Below are 17,361 nucleotides of genomic sequence, written 5' to 3'. Positions count from 1 at the left end.
ACACACACACACACACACACACACACACACACACACACACACACACATCAGGAGCGTTGTCGCCACTTTAAGACCATTTGTCTTTGTCCTAGCTGAGGATCAGGCGGTCAAACAGCGACAATTCCTCTCCTGTGACGCCCCTCTGCTCCTCTACACGCCTCCTCTCTGTCAGCACCTTTCATTCATGACCAGCTGGATGAATAAAAAATAATAATAAAAGCTGATACAGTGGTTATCCAATCACCGAACATAAAACTGCTTCCCCTACAACTAGTGTCAGGTTGAGGTGAGAGAGTCTGCTTCAAGTACTTCAAATTTTGGTACTTAAAGTTTATTTTGATACTTGTGTACTTATACTTAAGTAGGATATTGAATGCAGCGCTTTTATTAGTAATAGAGAATTTTTACACATGCAGTTTTTCTACTTTTACTTAAGTAAAATAAATACTTCTTCCTCCACTGAGCTCATCGTCACTTGTTGTAAGAAATGCTCGACATTGGTGGCTGTTCTGAAACACATCTAATCAACACAAATATTGTCTGTGTTGAGATGATTTTTGTTGCTTTGACTCAGCACTTATTCTCCTGCACACCAACAGGCATGAAGAGAGATACATTTTCTTCATAAACAAAGTTTAAAGAAATACTCATAACTGTTGGCTATTTAAACCCATAGAAACCTACTCTGTGCCTGGGCAGCAGATGAAAGCCTGCAGATAAATCTATCCCACCTACATCCCCTTTGCACACACACACGCACACACACACACACACACACACACTGAGCAGGTCCATGTGCAGGTGGATTCTGTGTGAACTGGAAATACTGAGGTGTAAAACGACCGCTGAGCCAGGCGTCCCATCAGTTCTCTGTGTACTGTAATAGAAAGCCTCGCTCATGCTGTGAGTGAGTTCAGCCCTGACTTCCCTGAGCGGAGCTGCGGTTTGGCCACCTGCTCAGTGCACTCAGAGACAGAATATTAAAAAAAGACCAAAGAACTGAGCTGCTCACGCTAGCTGAACAACTGCACGACGAAAAAGGACGGGGGAAATTGACAGCCACGTGATTCAACGGGTCATCAGTCTCTTAAGTGGATGCGTCTGAGTTGTCCGACACTTCAGGGAAAAGAAAAAGGAATGAGGCGCCACGCCTTCGTACCATTAGGTAACTTTTCTTTCTCTTTCTACAGCCCATCGCTCTCCCTTCAGCCCCTGGCAGAGAGCAGGAGAGAGCAGGCCGACAGGGAGACGTCCACTTCAGCCAATTCTGCGTCCCAGCTGAGGTGCAGAATATGTCTGCAGCGTGGCCCGTGTCCAGCACCGCACACACACACACACACAGACACACACACAAACGAGGCGAGACTCGTCTAAATGAAGGAGGGATGGACATAAAGTGAGAGAAAGCGATGGCCAAATGGAGGAGGCTTTCGTGGGGCAACAAGAGTAATACTAGAAAGAGAAAAGTGTGTCTGAGACTAATTAAGTTAGCGTTGGGGGGATTTGTTTTGGGCCGGTGCTGTGTGGGTTTTCTTCTTGTCTCCGAGGCTTGCTTTGGAACAAATTGTTTCGTAACAAATGAGTTAATTTGTCAGGTGACAACTGGCCCTGTGACCTTTAAACAACTTGCTACCACAAAAAGTGAGCGGCTGGAACGCGAGGTTCGTGTGTGGGTCTGTGTCGGCCTCACCTTGGAGTTGCACTTGTAAATCGGGTGCGTGATGGTCTCCACAAAGTGGTGCCTCATGCAGCGCTCTGGGTCGCTGTCTCCCAGGTGTGGGTGTCCGTTATCGCTGGCCTTGTTGCTGCTGGCGGACTGGACCAAACCCAGCAGGGGGCAGCACATCAGGACCAGCAGCAGGCCAGAGGGGGGGCCCACAGAGACGAAAGGTTTCATGATGAGACCACCCCGGGGGTCTTGATCCTCAAAAGGATGTCCGACGCCAACGCTGTCTCTGTGTCCTTTTCTGTCTCTCGCTCTTACTGTCTTTCTTCACAGTTCTTTCCGCCTCTCATCCAAGTTTATATGTTAGGGTGTCTCTCTTGGTCCTGCTAGTACAGCGGAGGTTTAAGGTCAGCGAGTTGGAGGGAGAAAGGTGGTAGGAGGGTTGCTCCGTCGGGCCGCTCCATCCCCTACTGTCTGGATCCACCACAGTCTGTAAGAGGGAGACAAACAGGAAGACATGCACTGATAAAGAAACAATATTGTGTGTGTGTGGCCAGTATGTTATGTCTATTTGTACCTCCAAGGGAATTACTCTGTGCTGTAGAAAAGATCACATGCTCCCTGAAGTGGATGGAGCTGCCTCCAGACTGATTCTCATAGGTATTTTTGCCAGTTTTTGGGTGATTGACTGTACGATGAGTGTGTGTGTGTGTGTGTGTGTGTGTGTGTGTGTGTCTCCTTTATTCCACGGCCTCCCCTGCACACCCACACACATGTAGACGCATAAGTCCTGGTGCTTTTATTACAGAGGAGAAACTTAAGCCATGCACAAACAGCCTGCAGCCGGGCCCTTTCCTCTCCCCAGGAAAGACTTTTTCATTAAAACAAATCGCTCTCCCAACAAGCCCTCTCATGACTGAGAACCCTCTGCCAGTCCCGCAGCATATTTTCACATGTATTTATGTCGTTTTCTTTTTTTTTTCCCTTCATAGTTTTATTGTGCTCCTGACAATAGTGTTCGTGTTAAGAAGGAGCTTGGTGCCGGCTCAGGCAGGTTTGCTAACAGGAAATGTGTTGTGAATTAAGGAGAGGTGTGTGTGTGTGTGTGTGTGTGTGTGTGTGTGTGTATGTGTGTGTGTGTGTGCGCGTGCACGAGTGGGGTCAACGAGAAAGGAGTGTAATGATCGAGATGTACTTTATACTGTTCACCTGATATTCATATTAATGTGTGTTCAAGGCTTTTTTCTGTTGATTCATCCGTATATGCACATTAATGAGTTTGTCTTCGGTAACTTGACTTTTCACTGTTATTTGTAAATTCATTAATTAGTCTGTGCACAGAGTTCTTCCTAAGTTCTTAACACTTGATTACTACTTGGGCGTTAACGGGAAACTACAGAGTTTACACACCGACTCTGCTGCACCATTAAAACTCAAGAGTTACATTTTAGTTATGTCTAAACATCTGCAGTGATGTCCAATAAAAGAGAAATATCCCTTGAGCATGATTTCCAAATATTATATTTTTAAGGTGGAAAACTACTATAATTTATCTGCCAACACTTCGTCAATGCAGGTATTATTTTGTTTTCTTAAGCAGTGCATCCAAGGAGAAATGTGTTTTTCAGAGTAAGTGCTCATGCAGCTTAGAATGAGCAGGAAGTATCACATTATGCTAAACCCATCTGACCTTTTCTTTGTCATTCAGTCTGATGTTATTGACATACAGTTTTCTCTTGCCCGGGTCCAGACCTTTGGACCCGCCCCCTCTACAGTCCAGTTGACTGAAGATGGAAACGGAGTATCGAGCAGACAGTCTGAATTAAAGCAGTTTCAAGTAAGTTAGACATCCAAACTTCTGGATAGACAGCAAAACAAAACAAAAAGTAAAAAGAAAGAAATACCAGCATATATATTCCTTTGTTTGTGTCATATATCAGGCAATTACTTCTCCGAAATGCATTTTCAAATCCTTCCAGTTCTTTTTTTTTATTAATTATACCAAATCTATTTACACAGGTAATCTCATCAACACACAGGGTCTCATTCTCAGGAGAGACCTGGTTAAGGCACAGCAACAGGTTCAATTGTTGTTAAACAGCATAAGGTTGTAACTGGGTCAGGTGTGTCGACCATATTCCACACTCCTCACTCTAAATGGATCATATATTAGCACGCTAACGTTAGCTGTGTCAACAGCTACACTTTACAGTTGCTGTGTGTAAATATTCAGTGATGAAGAACCCCCATGTAAGAACTAGTAAGTAAACACTTACATTATCCCTAGGCTAAGTCAGGAAGATGTGTCTATAAGTGTCTCATGTGTACCTGTGCGTGGACATAAGAGTGGGTGCATGTGAACGTGGCAGTAACGACTCCACTGTTGAGCAGGACTGTTTGGCTCAGTCAGAGCAGAGGAAATGAACAAAATACTGCTTCTATCAAAGCTCCCTCTTTAGCATCCATCTTCATAGCTGCACGACTCCACTGATTTCCTCACTTAAGCTGAAATCACAGAATGCATCAAGTTCACCTCAAACCTTTGTATACCCCCCCCCACCCCAATTCCAGCCCCAATGTTTTTCTTTCGAAGGGGAATCATTTAACCTTAACATTCCTCTTGAGAGAAAGTATCCTTTGGCCTGTTAAAATAAATACTCCCCGAGATGTTTTGTTGGCCCGTTGAACATGTGCTGCAGGGTTTACACAGCGGACGGAGCAGCAGGCTTGCTCACACAGCCAGCGCCCATCAGCACGACCAGCCCTGCCGGCCGCACCGGGCCGAGCGTTACGGCGGCGGTGACTGTTATCCCCGTCTCGTGTGCAGTGTAGACCACGGGGTCATTTAACGGATTTAATCATCGTGAGGATGAGAATGAAGGAGGACAATTGGAAGATATCTACATGTTCACCTCCAACTCTTTGAAGCTGAGGACATGGAGGCATGGCAGGAGGAGCTCATTCCAAGCTGTTAAATTACAATCGGTTTGAACAAATTAATGACTTTTAAGCTTTTCCGTTTATCAGGTAAACACTCATCTAGAGAGGTATGTTTTTCATTGTGATCCATTTGTACTTATTTGAATAGATATCATATCTCAACGGTCACCTTTGTGCTTGAATAAAGAATAACTCAAATATATATTTCATATAACTATCAAGGAAACACTGGGGAAAAACCTGCTGTTGGGCCTCTGTCGACCCCCTGGAACCCCACCTACCACCCTCTGTGCATGGTGTATGTGCCATGTGGTCGCAAAGTTCCCATTAATTGCTCTTCATAGAGCAAACAACATATGGCAGCTTCCTTAAAGAGTGTCAAGAGACCCAGTGCTCCTATTTCTGATGCAATAATACTGACTTGCCCCTGGTCAGTTTAGTCTGGTACACAATGTGAAGATGCACTATGTGAGCACATTATAAACAAAAGTTTTAAAACAAGAATTTGTACAGAGCCATCTAAAAAAACACGGCCACAAGAAATAAGAAAAATGAGAAAAAGATGGCGACTACAAATGAATGCTAATGTTGCTGCATGTCTGTTGGATGCGTAAACACACACATATGTGCTTAATAGTTTGCCATATTAACATAAAAGGTGATAATATGTAAGTGGTGTTTACTGTTGCCCTCTAAGAGGACAAAAAAAACACTTAATTATTGCAGGTTTGACTAACATTTTACTTTAGGGTGTCTCTCAACTCTGCACATGCAGTGAATTTAAGAATTCTGGTTCTCAGCAGCAGTTGCCCAGATGGTAATCCAGCTTTGCCGGGAGGTTCAGACAATATATGTGATTGTACCATCCTCTAAACTTAAATCCCTAAAAGAGTTTTATAAAGTGAAAACATGTCAAATGAATTCAGATCAAACATGAGAATGGAACTGTAAATCACGAATTGCCCACTAGAACATGTGTTTTTGTCAAACAGACAACAGGTTGGCCCTACTGTGAAATAAAGCAAACAAAGATAATGACACGAGTGACCCACCTAGTAAACACCAGGACAAACTAAATAAACTTTATTTTACCGTAAATGTTGTCATTTTGGTCCACAGCCAGCCATGTCCTCTCTGATTAACAATTATTGGAGCGAGCCAATCATTCCCATTATACTATCTATTTATGTACAGCAAAGAGATGATTTTCTATTGATTGTTATGAAGCAGCCCTGCTCTCTAAATGCAATGTAATGCAAACAAGGACATCCCTCAGTACAAGGTCACTACACATCATAATTACTGTCTCTTCTGGAGACTCGTGCTTGAGCTTTGAAAGCTGGTGGTATGAATACATAGCTATGAATGGCAGCTGGCTCAGATAATGGGGGCTTTCAGGAGAATATATGGAGATACTATCTGTGTGAGTGAGTTCATTACTGCACTGTGAGCGCTTCATCGTGTGTGTGTGTGTGTGTGTGTGTGTGTGTGAGTGTGATGCCTGGTGGCCTCCCGGCTGAAGCAGAAGTAAAACAAAGGTCAAGAGGTTCGGGGCAGGGTAAGGGCCAGTGTGGCCTCCTCTCCCCCAGCTCACCCACACCTGCCCTGGACTCAGATTTATAGAGCCCTGGGTGTTCACAAACAGCAGCTGGATCCACCCATCCACTCCCCCCATCTTATCCAAGTATAATGACCGGCAAACCCTGAATGGTTACGGTCTGTGTCTTTCTTGGATCTATCGTTTGGAATCGACCACATCGTCCACTCAAACCCAAGGTTGTCTTTCTGATATAACTACAAAAACAAATCCCCCTTGAGATGTGCAGCCTTCCTCCTCTACTGGTATCCTCTCCATGTTTCTGCTTCCATCGCTTCCTCCTTTATCCCCAACACGCCTCTGTTGCAACCCTTAGGTCTGATCTATGTCTGGGAGTGTTGGATTAAAACGCACCACGTCACCTCGGGGCTTTACTGTTTTTATAACAAATAGCAGCTCTGTTGGCAGCAGAGCTCCATAAAACACAACAAGTTGATTCATTCTGAATTACACATGAAATTTCAGCTCGATCGAAGTAAATAACTTCGGAATTTTTGGGAAAAGCGAAGCCACCGTATCTCTGTTAAAACACATTCAGGGATCGCAGGCGGTCTGGGACAAGAAACTGAGTGAGGTCATGGTTATGACTTTAGGTACGTCAAGTCTATGTGGTCCAGGTTCTGTCATCCTAAAGCCGCTGCCCTGACATCAGTGACAGCAGTCCCATGTTCAGAGATCAGTGCGGTGGAAACAGTGGCTGCACTGTTGCTGCTTTAAGTGGGGAAAGAGATATTCTGGTCCACCGAGACAGGAAAAGAGAGTGGGCTCTGTTGTGCAGAGGCCTGAGGAGTGCCGAGACATCCAGACATAGCAATCACAACGAATTGGTGCCTTTGTTATCAGAGGGGAAGGATGGGGCGGTATAGGGGGACTGGATGCTGTGATTTTGGTGCAGAAACGCCACAAAAGACCAAGACCCTGGACCAATAGAGGTTAGATTTTACAAGGGCTGCAAATAAAAACACATTTTATTATTGTTAATTATCCACAATCGCTGAATTTGACGCCTGAAATGACAACTGTCACTCGCAGATTTATACACTATAGCTTGCTATCTGATTAAGCTAAGCAAAGCAACTGAGTTCATTGAATAAACCGTCTCCAGTTGACTTAAATATGCACTTAATAGCCATATACTGTACGTGATGACATGCTAAAAGACTGAAGCTTAAGCGGGCAATAAGACATCATTGTCAACTTAATTAATTTGGCCCAACGGCCCAAAAACCAGAGTTTTGAGTTCCTCAAAAACTAATTAGAGCGCCAAAGCTGGAGGCCCACGGGGCGGATGAAATTATTAAACATCATGCATTATATGTAACTACACACATATTAAGTGTGGAGACCTGTCGCTACGTCTGCATCTACTGCATATTATTAAAAGACATATCATATGTTATAGGGCAAATCAAATTTAGTAAATTCAACTTCGTTTTTGTAGAAACAGCTTTGGCAGCGTCGCCAAGGGGCGGGTCATTTAAGAAAGGCCTGCAGTATCTGCAAAAAAGATCCAGTCTGGGTTCAGAATATCTGGGGAGCCAAAACCGCACAACCACAATACAATCCCTCCTTACATACCACAGTCCCTCCGGTTTGGAGCTTTAGGACTTTGGGACTTATGATGATTCCAAGCTTAAGGAGTGCAGATATTGCGATGTCTCTCTTAGAGGCTACGGTGGGAAAGATTCCTCTCACACACACACACACACACACACACACACACACACACACCTCAGAGGGAAATATTGTATTTCATTCCACTACAATTACTGGAAAGCAATAATTATTAGTTACTTTGCAGATTAATATTTGATGCAATAAATAACGATTTAAATATAATATGACACCTAATTAAACAACACCGTCAAGGGGTATTCTAGTGCATAATACCTACTTTTTCTTTTGATGCTTTAAGTATTTTCTGCTGATAATACTTCTGTACTTTCATCCGAATAACATTTTGAAAGCTGGAATGTTTTTTTTTAAATTGTTGTATTGCTACATTTACTTCAGGAAAGGATCTGAATACTTCTTCCACCGCTGTGAAAGTGGAACGTCAGAAAGACGTTTAATAAATATTTGTTGCTCTGAGCGCTGATATAATAAGTCAATTCATCAATATATGTATGTCCATCAACAGGAAATTAATTGGCAATTATTGTGATAACAAATACATTTTTTATTTATTTTAGTTAACCACAAACATTAATTTTTTCAAGCTGTTAAAATGCAAGAAATGTCTTTTCTTTTTTTGAACAGTACAACGATGGAAATAGCACACTGAAGCAATGCACAAAAGAGCCGAGGTGCAGAAAGAAGTCATAATGAGGACTTTTGTTCAAGAGGTAAAAGTGAAACAATGACATCATCCCAGAGTCTGTTATGAGAAGTGACACCATGAAGCCTCCCAACTGTTCCAGCCATATGCTATGCAGAACAGAATTTCTCAATGCGCGTCACCACGTTTTGTTCTTAGCAGTAGGGTGCATGTATAAATATCCCCTGCCCACCTCACTTGTGGGTTTCTGTTCTCAGACATGCACACGTATATGCAGATACATCACACGGGGGTCTGTGTGTGTGTGTGTCCGTTGGTGCTGCCGCTCTTGGGCTCTAAACATTGCTGGGATGCTGGTGTGTGATGGCACATGGGCCGTGGCAGAGGAGCCCAATCTTCAGAGGGATCCTGCACTTTATCACCCCGGGCCAGCCGGCAGCTGAGTACACAGTTGTTGTCCAGACACGGGTCTGTCTGCGGTGGCAGCGGGCTGTTGTAGAGCCCCCCCAGAAAACAGGTGCATCAAAGGACACCAGAGGAGGGGGGAATTAAGGGGGAATGACAGGTACGGAAGGGGGGGAGTATAATGTTTTGAGCCATCATGAATACCTTTCTCTATCTCTACCCCTCCCTCTCTTCATCTTTCTAACTACATCATCACACTCCTTTCTGATTTGCTCCAGTGCTTCGCCGTGGCTCCCCTCCTCCTCAACCTCACCACCCTCCATTGTTTCACCAGCTTTTAATAAACTAAAGGGCAGATTCCTGACCGCAGTGTGTGTGTGTGTGTGTGTGTGTGTGTGTGTAGGGGGGGGGGGGCAGACCCACAGACCTGTCCTCCAGCCACACACACATATACAGTACACACACACACACACACACACACACACACAGTTTGGCATGCAGAGTGCCAATCTCTTCCACTGTCTACTGACGCCAGCTCCTGAAACGCACACACAAACTTACTCTTTCCTCTCTCTCTCTCTCTCTCTCTCTCTCTCTCTCTCTCTCTCTCTCTCTCTCTCTCTCTCTCTCACCCTCCCCACGCGCCATCCTCCTAAAAGCTAAGCTCCCCACTAAATATATCCCCCCCAGTAAAGATAAGACAAACAGTGTGGATTTGAGCGCAGTGTACAGCCAATGACAGGCAGCCATGTGAGCCGCAGCTAAGCTTGTGTCAGCTTTACAATTTCGGCTTCTCAGAAACAGCGGAGCGGGAAGACACAGATGACAAATATGTATGAATATTCTCAGATTTCTATTTCTTTCTGACTCATGTTCAGTGTGTGTTACATGTGCTTTAGTAGTAACAGGAACCCCCTAAAACTTGCTGGGTCACACATGCACTTTAAATCCTAAATTGGCCGCCTCTGTTTTCTCCATCCTCGTCAGAAAAAAGACAACAGTGGGAACCGGCGAGCTGCAGGCTAAAACTAGTGCACGGAACTGGATCAATCCTCCTCCATTCAACCGCAAGCCTAAGGCGCTCTCGAAAAAAGAGCGAACGAAGGTGTCGTGGGCGTGTTTGTTTTATCGCGTTGGACTGCAGGTTTCCGCGGGCAGCAGAGATCTGTCACATGCTCGTCTGGCAAGGCGGCGTTAAGGATCTTCTCGATGGCCCGCGGTTCGTGCAGAGCATCCATTTGTCAGAAGCACATTCCTGCGGCGGTGAGACATTGTGAACTGCCTATCGAAAGCTTCAACACTGTCCAAATAAACACACTCACAATGGGCCCCTGTGTGTGTGTGTGTGTGTGTGTGTGTGTGTGTGTGTGTGTGTGTGTGTGTTTGCATGTGTGAGAATATGAAACATGAGAGCAGAGACACAAAAACAACCACGCACTGCTCTGCCAGAGCATTGCTGTCTATCCGCACCTGGCTGAACGTGCGATGTTTCAAACACACCTCCCACTCCACTTCTTCACCTTCCTCTCTCTCTCTCTCTCCGAACTTGACTTTTGGTTCGAGCGGAGGATGCAGACTCAATCGGCGCACGTGAAAAAACATTTTTCACGCTGGGCAAAACTGTTTTTCATCTGGTGTCACTGGAAGTGGAGATGGATGTCTGGAGGTGATGTTTGCATCACAGTCTCGATCTCCTTTTCTTTTTCTTCCTATTGTGTCAGACTCTGTTACTCTCACCTCTCTCTCCCCCTTTCCTCCCCCTCTCACACATCTCAGTTTCATTCTGTTTCTCCTATTTATTGTGTCCTTCTCTGGCACTGCCTGTCCTCCGAAGGGTTCACTGTTCCCGTCTCTTTCTCAGATGTATTTTCTTCCTCCCACTTGGACATCCTTCTCTTCCCCCTTCTCATTATCCCCCACTCTTTTGCAGCCACTTCATTTTTCATTTAAACACCTTCTCTCCTGCTCTCTTTCTCACACACACACACGCCTTTCCTTCTCAGTTAGATGGAAGTGGTAGCTCGTCTCCTCCTCCTCCTCCTCCTACCTACCACAGAGCCTATTATATCTGTCATCATCTCCTTCTAGCATAAGCCAGCAGCCTCAGGGTCCACCAGAACAGGCCAAGTTAATCATAAACTCACGGACATAAACGCACGCACCTGTAAAACACATATCCATACATATCCAAAGTTATTCACACCGCTATTAACCTCGTGCTCCGGCACTCACACACACACTCCCTACAAGCTCGGCGAGCTCCGCTATATCCTTCCAGCATCGCTGTCACTGCCTGATTAGTGAATCCACCGGCGCCAACACAAACATGTTTCCTCCTATTACACATCATGTCACGCTGTTTCCTAATCACAACCACTTGCAGTTTCTGGACACACACGGAGCAGCAGAAACCTGCAATAAAAGAGGAATGTGCACCTGAGCTTAGGGATGTGTGCAGCCGAGGAATAGTGAGCAGAAGTTAAGCTCAAACTCTGTGTGTATCACGCACGTACTGCTGTGTAATAATGCATAAATGTAAAATGAACATGCAACACATTATTTCCCACACAAGTAGTTTACTCTGAATTCTTCTACGGCCTGTCAAAAAGTAGCTAGAGAATAGAATATATCTTCAGCAAATTGGGTATTAAAAACAGTAAGACAGGATCCTCCTGTAGCTGTAAATGTGCTGATCCTGACTTGTGACACCGAGGCCGGTGGTCTTACCTTCAGCGCCCGGCAGCAGAAGTATCCAGAGAGAGGCTGAGATCCTGCACGCAACACTGGATTTGTTGTTCAACTATTGTTTCCCAGCCAGCTCCTCTCTCCTCCTGTTTCTACCTCTCTCACACACACAGATTGTCTGAGCGCTATTCTCTCCTCCCTCTCTCTGTCTCTCTCACCTCCTCTCTTTCTCTCTCTCTCTCTCTCTTATTTCCGTCCCACAGTCACACTCTCTCACTTTCACTTCAACAGGGAAATCACCAGAAAGAGGGAGCAGCCTGGATGCTCTGCCTGTGAGGACAGTCGTCACATGTGGATCGTGACACAGCATTCATATATCATACGCCCTTTCTCTCACTCTCTTTCTTTCACACACACACACACACACACACACACACACACCAGCTGACGTAGCGACACGCTCCACAGCGGCAAATGGGAATTCCAGCCCTGGACGGCTCTGCTGGTCCCATCAGGAGAGAGCTGACCAAAAGCTGCAGCCAGTTTTACGAGGTCAGGGTTATAAAACTGTTAGCAGATTTGGTTTATTTAAAAACAACTGGCCCCCGTGGCCTTCCTCTTCACGCGCTTTCTCCAACCATGACATGAGGGGTGGGGGTGCGTGCAGGAGGGGTGGGTGAGGGGAAGGAAGTGAGAAAAAAAAAAAGGAGAGGAGTTAAATAACTCACCTTAGCAATCGTCTCCTGATGGGAGCACCTGTGCCTTTAAGTAGTTTAATGCAGTTGAGACTGTGACGTTGGGATATCCTCCACCTGCAAGTTACAGTTATATACATGTTGAATATATCATCATAAGAAAAGCAAGCAGCCTACAGCATGTTCAACTTCACTCATCATGAAAGTTTTACAAATGTTCAGAATTACACCCAAATGAACAGGTCATTTCTCAAACACTAAAAAAAAGAAGCAATGCATTCATCACTCACTTTTTCAAAAATATACAGGACCCAGTGGGTCAACTGTTAGTACACTACTCACTCGGTGGATATCTCATTTTGGATTATTTGTCTTCATCTGTAAACAATTATATGACGGTGCCGTGCCTGTATGATTGGAAACGATGAAAACAACAGCGACAGAGCCCAGCAGCGTAGCGGAGGAGACCCAAACTGTAACGGCCTCATCCGTCATTCTCACATGGCTCAACGTGAAGACAGACACCCCGAAGATAGAGAGGGGACAAAGCATGATGAATGGGAGGCTAATAACAAGGGAGGCATCACTGTTACCCCGAGACAATGAGCGATACGTTTTATCTGAGGCACCGCGCACGGCCGCTGCCAAATTATTGCAATGTATTACGTCAGCCGCTTTGCTTCCCTCTCAGCATCTCTGGAATGTTTGCAGGTTTTGGTGGGTTTATTCTAAACAGTTTGAGTTACCAACATGAGATGAGTGATACCAAAAACTGATGTCAAAGGTGTGTAATCCTCTAATTGAGTTGTGGAAAGAAGAACACACAGACAAATAAGTCACATCATCTGGTGCCTGAGCATGCATTCTTTCAACGTGCCTCACACGGACGAGAAGAGGGGAGCAGGTTGGGGAGGGCACAACATGACAAACTAATGTATTTTCTCGTACATGACAAACTAATATATCTTTATAGCTTGATTACATTACAAAAGGGCAGTCAAACTGTGCGGGGAGAACAATGAGGGCCGTGCCAAAATAGGTGACAAAGAATAACATGAGCTGTGTGAGGCTGACCGCATATGTTCAGACACTCATTGTATCAAAAAAAAACACACACACACACACACACACACACACACACACGTCCTGGTATGCAGAGTCAAAACTCTCGGGGGAAATAAGGGGAGCAAGCACCACACTAAGTAGGGCTTAGTGGGTCAAAAGTTTAAGAAGCACAATTACCTGAAAGACCTCGGCTGACCCCCAAATTTCTCACCTTCTGTTCCCTCACACCAGCACACACACACACACCTTCGACAGCGGCGATTTACAGCCAGCAGCAGGAGAGGTTGAAAACTTATACACCACCAACAGGCTCCTAAAGAGAAAGAGAGGGAGAGACCCACGTAAGCACAGTTTGGTATTTTGAATACCCTTTCAGGCATTGTAAATGATCACCACTGCGAACAGTGTCAAATTAAGAGGCCATTACTCACCTGGACAGAATCTGCCCGCCCCTCCTTGGCTTACTCAGCTTGTGTCCACATGAGGGGTGGTGACAGGGAGTAAATGGCTTCAGATAATGTATCATAATATCACATTAAGGAAATGCTCATTGCGGCCAAATGTGAATCCCATATGCGGCGGGGAGGAAGGGTGGGAAGGGAGGCGGAGAGCGGGGGAAAAAAAAAGCCAGGAGGAGACAGCAGATATATTGAGCAAAAGGAGGGGATTCACCGAGATGACATACCACCGCAAAAGCAGCTCCCAGACAACTTGCGAGGATGCTTTCCCTTTCTGCAGCGATAGCGGGTAAATGGACAGCAATAAAAAGCCAAGTAATGCCGTCCATATATGTAACCGCTGATGAAAGGTTTTTCAAAGTTATGATAAACCCCTTTACTTAAGTCCATCTCAGGGATGTGTGACTGCCTGGTTAGCTTTTTGTCCATTCACACTAGTGGTTAGGCCAAAGGTCAGGCTGCACCCTCGTTTCATCGGCGTATAAGCCGGTGACGATAAAGAGTGTGATGCTGCAGTTGTCCCTGTCTTGATGGAGTCCCACCTTGGCTGTAGGCAGTCACACACGCTGTGCACCGGCAACTGAGATGTGACTGGACCTGACGTGAAACGAGTCATCATCTCATCAGAAGGGGATTAGCAGGGCAGGGTCAGATCACAGCTCAGTCACACCTGAGTCGCACACTCGCTGGCCTTTGGGCAACGGTGTCCCAACACCAGTCATGTTTAGCTTTGCTCCGTTGTGCGAGAATTTGGGCTGACACAATCGTAAAACACTGGTCCCCTACTTGAAGAGTTAAATATCTCTCTCTGTCGGTTTTCAACCAAAGCTAAAGGCGTGTTTGCCTCAAAAATGGTCTCCGCTGGGAGCCAAAAGCCTCCCAAAAAAAGTCCCATAGTTGTGATTTACAGCCAGTGTAGAATAACTTTCTCTTCTCTTGACCAGGTAAAGTATTGTCACAGCAGCTGCCAAAGACAACTGATGCTTGATGAGTGTACCAGGTCTGGTTCTGGAGTTCAGATGGGGGAACACAGTTAGCCAGTACAAGTGCTCAGAATCAGGGGATAATGTCTCGTACAGGAATAACACACCGGCATCAAAGAGAGGCTTAGGACACAGTGAGTGCAGACCACAGTGTAGCTGATGATCTTAACACTCATTTACACACACACACACAAACACACGGAGCCGTGTGCATGATATTGCATGTGGGATGAGATCAGCAGCCCTGGGCGGGCGGGCGGTGGGCGGGCGGGGGGGTTCGTGGAGAGAGAAAGGGATGAAAGAGAGAAAGTGAAAAATTCAGAGACAGCGATAGAAGGCGATATGGAATAATGAGAGAGCAGCTAAGTGGTTCCCCATGTGCACCTGGGGCAGTGGCTGACCCTGTAAAGCGGGCTCTAAGCTTTAGCCCTCTCTCCCTCCACCCCTCTCCCCGTGCCAATGCCCCATAGGCACTGAGGAACCACTGGAATGAGGGAGAGCAGCCAAAAACAGTCTGGCAAACTCTCTTCATCTCTACAGAAGTGCCGTTACAGAGGGCCTCCAGTTGCAGACGGAGAACACTTAGCGGGCTGCTCCATCTTTTCAACAGCCCTCCATGGACACCGAAGAGCTCTGACCGACTGACTTCTTTATGTAACATGCCAACAGGTAGGTAGTCACCAATTTTGCCAAGGGAGTATTCAAGAATTTGTGTCAACAAAAATTAAGACACCAGCTTTCACTCCCAACTTGATTGACAGTGTCTATGGGATTGGCAAACACTAGACATCAACTAAACGTAAAGTAATAGTGATGCTGTTAAATGTTTGTCGACATCATGAATCTTTTCAAACCAGGGCTATATTTTCTTTTAAGTTGGTAAAGACAGATTTTTAGCCATGTTAGCAGCTTGGCTCCAGGACTATCAATCGGCCGGTTCGGTTGGTCCGCCGCTTTAGTCAACGTATCCTCATACGACGGTTTGTATGAAAAGTTACTCCTCCATTTTCATGCGTTTCCCTTCGAAAGCCAGTTAATTATTCATCAAACCTTTCTGTTTTGAATGGGGGAAATACATTGCATAAACAGGCCCAAAAACAATCCCAAATGAGGGTTTCAAATTGTGAAATAATCAACTGAAGCAGCCAAATTAAAACATGAGACTTACACCGTGATATCAACTGACAGAAGCTCATTCAGAGTGAACCGTAGGGCCAAAAACTGCTGCTCTGGGGGAACAGTTCTGAGAAAAACATCTGAATGCAGGTGCTCTGTGATGTGTGTGTGTGTGTCTGTGTGCTTCCAGCTTCAGGATTTGTTGTCATGAGACAAGAAAGGCATGCAGCCAGTAAACAGAGACTTTTCCCCTCTTGTTCTCAGATATCTGTTTAGACTTCATAGATTAGCCATGACTCCATCAGACTTGCACGAGGCCCTCTCATGCCTGCACACAAACACACACGTACTTGCAAGTGCACAAACGCACTCAGATCCTCTCAACCCCAGAGACATTTATGAACTTCCTGTGTATCAGTTTTTAACGTGCAGTGGTCCCGCCGCGCAGAACAGCAGTAAAGTGGAGCGAGAACAAAACAAGAGAAGCAGATTCTTTATAACAAACCTCCACGTTCTGCTTCTGCTGAGTACAGACAGAGAGACAGCAGAAAGCAGTCACTCAACCAGATTCATGACAGTTTTATCCCCGCGTTTGGTGCAAAGTTCGATTCACAAGTTAGTCAACGTGGTGATTGAGTTTTGACAAATTGTTTCTGTAAATTACGCCAATGCCCTCCCCAATAATGCCGTTATCAGTGTACATTATATTTAGAATATTTTCACTGCTTTACCTTGACATCAGACAGACATTTTGGATAGGGAACTGATGATATTGAAAAATACACAGAAATTCACAAAAATGAAGCCACCCTTTAATACAGATGTGAATTAAAGGATACAGCCAGTCTTCTTGTCAACAAATCCCATCAAAAGACCAAAACAAAAAGTATTGTGTGTGTATCAAAGCTTGATATATCTTATTCTTCTGTGCCATTTAGAGCTCCATTTATGTCCAAAAACTATTTGAAAACACATCAGTGAGTCTCACTGTTGCACTGTCCTTGGTTGGTCATACTATTTGTCTAAACCTAAAGGATGCTCTGTACATGATACCTTACAACCATTACATTCAAAGACCAACGATGAGGGTGCAACTCATTCAGGTTACTGTTGCTGTGCCACAGAGCAGAAAATGGGATGCGTGGGCGCAAAGAGACGGCTGACAGGAGGGAAAGGAGCGGTGGACGAGGAGGTGTCGAAGTTCCTCCCTCGCTGTCCTCCCTCTCCCGCAGCGTGCTTCACAAGGCAACAAAAAAGGCCAAGTACGCACTGCAGAAGCTCTCTGCCACCACCGACCGCATCGACGTCACCCTTTGTGTTTTGGCAGTGGGTGGCTGGGGAAGCTAATATTTTAGTATGTGTGAGAGCAGACAGAGAAGACCTGATAATGCCCGCGGTGATGTAATGCACCGTTTCTGTGCTCCGTGTGAAGGGGGGGGGGGGGGGGGGGGGGGGGGGGGGGGGGGGGGGGGG

The 17,361-nt window shown here is 45.5% G+C and overlaps 1 protein-coding gene across 2 annotated transcripts in view; it reads right to left on the bottom strand.

Annotated features, from left to right (window-relative positions):
* The window catches only part of ndp (norrin cystine knot growth factor NDP), a 17,023-nt gene extending 2,010 nt beyond the window's left edge, over positions 1-15,013 (bottom strand). Inside the window, exons 1-3 of one of the 2 annotated variants that reach the window (XM_031873392.1) lie at positions 13,543-15,013; positions 12,300-12,383; positions 1,691-2,156 (exon numbers count right to left, since the gene is read on the bottom strand). In XM_031873392.1, coding sequence (XP_031729252.1) covers positions 1,691-1,897 — 207 coding nt within the window. In that variant the 5' untranslated portion in view covers positions 1,898-2,156; positions 12,300-12,383; positions 13,543-15,013. Of the gene's footprint in view, positions 1-1,690; positions 2,157-11,613; positions 11,755-12,299; positions 12,384-13,542 lie in introns of those variants that run through there. The other variant, XM_031873393.1, reaches the window with a different exon arrangement.
* Positions 15,014-17,361: the final 2,348 nt, after the last annotated feature.

Source organism: Anarrhichthys ocellatus, unplaced genomic scaffold (genome assembly GCF_004355925.1).
Source record: "Anarrhichthys ocellatus isolate YVR2014 unplaced genomic scaffold, GSC_Weel_1.0 scaffold71, whole genome shotgun sequence".
Classification (NCBI taxonomy): domain Eukaryota; kingdom Metazoa; phylum Chordata; class Actinopteri; order Perciformes; family Anarhichadidae; genus Anarrhichthys; species Anarrhichthys ocellatus.
Note: the sequence above shows the minus strand (reverse complement) of the source record. Positions and strands in the feature narration are given on the sequence as shown.